This window comes from Gavialis gangeticus, unplaced genomic scaffold (genome assembly GCF_001723915.1).
Source record: "Gavialis gangeticus isolate Ggan-Ray unplaced genomic scaffold, GavGan_comp1, whole genome shotgun sequence".
Classification (NCBI taxonomy): Eukaryota; Metazoa; Chordata; order Crocodylia; family Gavialidae; genus Gavialis; species Gavialis gangeticus.
This window is the reverse complement of record NW_017728992.1, coordinates 202,424,022-202,429,097: the sequence shown is the minus strand read 5'-3', so window position 1 is coordinate 202,429,097 and position 5,076 is coordinate 202,424,022. Positions and strand designations below refer to the sequence as shown.

Below are 5,076 nucleotides of genomic sequence, written 5' to 3'. Positions count from 1 at the left end.
CCCTCCATAAACCCATTCCAGTTCCTTTAATCTTCCTTTGTAACTAAGCCAGTCGTGGAGCTCTGCTTCATTCCCCCGCTGCTGAGTCTGGTCCTCTCCAGTATCCACATGCTCAGAGCTGCCAAGCTCTTCTTGTGATCTCCCAGTTGGGGGTGGAGGAGGAGGGGCAGGGGGCTCCTGGGCTTCCAGCTGTTGCTCCTTATATAACACTCCCCACAGAGCTACTCCTAGATCACCCCTGTCCAAAAGTAATACCACTTTTGGATGAGATTATGTTTGGCAAAAAAAAGGACAATTATATATTGCATACCCATGCACGCTATGGAAGAAAAACAAAACACATGAAGGCTCCATAATTAGACACAGACTTCTAAGTTAAATGCCACATTAAAATTTTAAAATGTGTCATTATTTAATCTAACAAGCTCATTAGAAACAAACCTCTGAAAATGGAATATGGAAAGAGAAAGCCAGAACAGACTTTGCAGTTGTGCCCTTAACCTACATGCAACTAACCTTCATTCTTCATCTTGTCAAAATAAGCTAGCTTGGAGGCAGCATAAATTGTTTTGGAGGACTGCAGTGCACCAACTACAGCATCCATCAGGAGGACATTAGTCAGTGCTTGATGAATATAATGAGGATCCTAAAAATGAAAAATGTGATTTTGACTTACTTGTCAATCATTTCTTTAATACACTTCCAGCCTTTATATTCACTGTAAGGATCTCTCTTTGCACTATCACCATATTTAGGCATGCATTGGACCAGTATTCAAGACACTTACCAGAAAGGAAAGTTAGTAGAAATGATAAAATAAAATGTCCTAGTAAGAAGTCCCATAGACTATTCTGTATACTAGGGATTTTGCCAGCAGTAACCTAAAAAAAGGTAAAGAAATGCATACAATTTGTGCTTCTCTTGTGTTACTGTGACAGTCTACAAGCTTTTTCCGCTAAAGGCAGCATTAGCTGGTGCCATATGGTCTGGCTTGCAATGATGAAAATACCAGCCTTAGACCAAGGAGGACATACAAGGCTAAAACTCTCTCGGACCAGAACAGAGACCTCATCTTTGGGAAGTGTGATCTGAACTGATTCCACAGACTTCTAGCATGCTCTGCACTTCGACTGTTGCATGCATTTGAAATCTGGATCAAAAAGGTATCCAGAAACTTAAGAGGCAGAGAACTGCTCCTTAAATGCCAACATTTCTTAGAAACTATAGTTATGGTGTGCCATTAAATCATCTTTGATCTTTACCTTCTCTATTACTCCAGCAATTACATTAGCAATTTATTGGCTCCCAGATCGCTGCTCAATTCCATGTTTGTATGCTCACAAAATTTGAGAGCAAACAAAAAAAAACAAACCCCTAAGGCTGACAGATGATAAAAGGAAAATTTGGCAGTGTATTTAGAGAACTATATTTTGAATTGTTTCTACACAATATCTCAAACTACTATCAGTGTTAAACAGCAGCAAAGAATAAAACGACAAGTTAGTAACAAGATGTCTATATATTATTCTGTTATCTCTTTATTGAAAACTGGGAAACAGTACAAGATTTTTAAAGCATTATTAAGTATGTCAGGCATGTCAAAATCACCTTATGCCCCAGACTGGATCCAGACTGCAGGGCTTCTTGCTGGCTGGATCTGGCCTGGGACACACAGACACTGCCATGGCAGCGATAGCAGCTTCTCCTCTGAGCTCAGGCCCAGAGCACATGGTGGCAGCTCCAGCCCCTGCCATGTGCTGTGTCAGCCCTGGAGCTGTCACCATTGCATGCCCCGGCACTGCAGCAGCTCCAGCTCAGGCTCCGGCATGGAGCACTCAGCAGGGGCCAGCAGTCGAGGAACTAGGGCTGCAGCTGTGGTGACCAGCTAAGTGGACAGAGTGCACGGTCATTAGCTCTCACTTGCCCTACTGTCACCGATTGCCATTCTGTGGTGATCCACACTCCCTGCCTGTGCTGGTAGTCTGGTGGGCCAGACAGTAGTTTCATGCCAGATCTGGGCCATGTGTTTGACAGCCCTGAAGTATGTGAAAGCAGAAATAGTCTGAAGTACATGTTGTGTAGTTCAACAGAAATGCAATATTCATACCTTGTGATCATCTGACATTTTTTTCCCGGCCCACATTTCTTTCACCATTAGATGCCACAGATCACACTCTGTTTTAAGGTTAGCTTCAAAGATGTCCTTTTTGGATACTGTTTTAATTCTCAAAGTGGGTATTCTCAGAACAAGGAAAGCTACAGTAGTACTCTTCACTTCCTGTAAATGAAGAGAAACGATGCAAGGAAGTAGAACAGAATCACAGACAGGGCACTGTACCCCCGATAGCTGAGAACTTCCACTCTTTCTAGCCAAAGCAAATTCTTTTATTGTTGGTATACGCCAGGGCTATCTGTACACCCCCGGGAGCCATATACCCCTGGGCCACACACCACAGCAGGGCACCCTCCATGCTGTACCAGCACCCAGTGTTGCACCAGGTCCGTGGATGCCCACCAAGCTGCCCAGCTACAGGCTCCCTTAGCTCTGCAGGCTGTGCCACCCAGCTCCCAAAACTGGCGAGGGAAGCAGAAGCTAGAGAATGGAGCAGGGAACCCAGAGACTGGCAGCAGTAGCAGCAGCTGGGAAAGCAGTGCCTGGACTAGGAGCCCAAGGCTGAAGGTGTACCCCTCAGGAGCCAGATGCAACCCGCAGGCCGCCAGTTGGAAAGCCCTGGCATATGCAAATACCCCAACATGTTCTCTAATCAGAGTTTATGAAAACTTAATGCTGATCTGACAGACATGCTCATTTTACAATCATCCTCTTCCCCCCTCACTGTATCCCTGGCTTTCATTCAGCTGTATCTTTCCAAAAATCTATACTACAAGCTCTCGGTTAGAAACGTTATTTTTCTATATCTGTGCAGCACCTAGCACAAGTGGGGTAGCAGTCCTTGAGAAGGGCCCCTCAGCACTCAGTCCCTAAGGCTGAAGTGTTTGTTTAATCATTGATAGCCGGTTTTTTTGGCGCATTTCCTACCGTTGTATTCATGCTTTGTATAACATTCATCAAAGTTCTCAGCTTATCAGACAAACTGGCTAACAAAACTGAATCTGGCCTCTGTTCACAATCATATAAACAGTGATAGCAGTTCCCCTTCATGCTCACCTCTATATCCCGGAAAGTGGAGATCTCTATATAGCCAGGCCGTCCTCCTTCAGTCAAAAGGAACAATCGCTTCTGGGTCATGGCAATTTTTCCAACACCATAGTTAGTTTTAACTGAGCAGGATAACTTGTACACACATTCATTTTTATCTAAGTACTCTATTACAGCCGGTGGTAGATTAACTTCTTGAACCTCTGCTTCTGTTTCTTTCCAGTAGTTGTAGAAATCTCTAAAGGTTTCAGGGTCAATTTGCTTCTGGTGTCCTTAAAATTTTTAAAATGGTTTATTATTAGAAGCCATCATTCAAGATTTAAATAAAGAGATCAAGGATACTATAGGTTCAATCATACCTTTAGGGATAGCTTAAGGAGTAAGCAATGGGTGGCATAATATGTGCCAAAAGCAGCCCCAGGAAATGTTTCAGAAGGATAATTCCTTCCCTGAGGTAGCAGAAGTACTTTATCTTTGGTCTATAATACTATAGGCCTCCACCTGCATCACAGCCTCCCTATCCATCCAATCCAAGGAAGGTAGGAATGAGCAGCTACACTCTTGCTCCTTGCTTCCATAAATCCAGCCAGAGATGTTTATTCTTTTGCTATATCTGATAACTCTTCATGAGGGCTTTCAAGGTCTTTATTCTCTCAAGTACAACTAAATCACGCACTTACCAAAATGGGGATAAGAACAGCAATTACAAGCAGCAGTCATTAATCTGCAGACCTAAATCTTACAAACATATCTGCCAGTATCACTTCTAATCTGCAGTTTCATAAAACCAATTTGTTGTGGACTATTTCAAATGGAAGGGAAAGATGTTACAGCTTGGAAACATTACCCTGAACTTTTCTTTTACAAATCTCTGATGCTCTTTTTCTGGAGAACTTAGGTCCAGAATTTCAATGGTAGTGGCTGTCTTGAACAGACTGCTAAACTTGCCATACTATTTACTTATAAGAATACACTTTCTGCTGGGGCTTATAGATAGGACTGCACTGATTTTATCTTGAATCTAAAACAAGCTAAAACGGGAACACTGTTGGATGAATAAAGGTTAGTACAAAAAACGAATGCAAAACATGCTTCTACAGCCAATGCAGGGAGGCCTGCAGCTGTTCCCATAGATACTACCTTGCATCTGGGGCAGTGGTCCAGGAATATTGCATGGAAAACTGTCAATAAAGTGGCTCTTCATATACTCTGTAGAACTGCTATACTGCACAATCAAAACATGAGGGTACGTCACCAGGGCCCCCAATTTAAAAAGGTACTTTATCATGTAAGTTTGAGTGCATAAGTAGTCCCATTAAATAATTTGCTCAGTTATGGATTAAATGCATTACAACGTTATCATTGTCCTCCAAAGTACAGTGTAATTGATCGACTGTGGTAACAGGTCTTGCGTTCAGGAAAGTTACAAATATTTTAATGGGAATTAAAATTCTCCAGCACAGATTCACATGCTAGTTCAATACACACACATACTCTCCCTCCCCACCCCCGGGGGGACACACTTCCTACAGACTGAGAAACATTGATTAAAACAAGAAAAGAAACTTGAAACCAGAGAGCTTGCATTAGTTAACAATCCAAGTAAATATACATGACAAAGCAGACAAGGTTCTTTGGGTAAATGTGATATCTTTTATTAGACTAACTAAATAGAGGAAAATTTGTTCTTTGCAAGCTTTTGGGTACAAACTGTTTGTACCCAAAAGCATGCAAAAAACATTTTTGCCAACTATTAGTTGGTCTAATAAAAAAGAAGCGGGGCAGATCAAGGCCCCAGCCCTAGCCACACTCCCTCCCTCACCACTGGGGCCTTGATCTGCCCCGACCCCCTCCCCAATGGCAGTGAGGGAGGGGCAGGCCCTGCCCAGCCGGGGCAAGGAGGGGAACAGAGCTGC

General features: G+C 43.0%; 1 protein-coding gene across 1 annotated transcript in view; it reads right to left on the bottom strand.

Moving 5' to 3' along the window:
- The window catches only part of DENND3 (DENN domain containing 3), a 104,194-nt gene that overhangs the window by 18,939 nt on the left and 80,179 nt on the right, over positions 1–5,076 (bottom strand). Inside the window, exons 14-16 of the mRNA XM_019528219.1 lie at positions 3,170–3,432; positions 2,108–2,278; positions 517–646 (exon numbers count right to left, since the gene is read on the bottom strand). Of these exons, the coding sequence (XP_019383764.1) occupies positions 517–646; positions 2,108–2,278; positions 3,170–3,432 (564 nt within the window). The remainder of the gene's footprint in view (positions 1–516; positions 647–2,107; positions 2,279–3,169; positions 3,433–5,076) is intronic.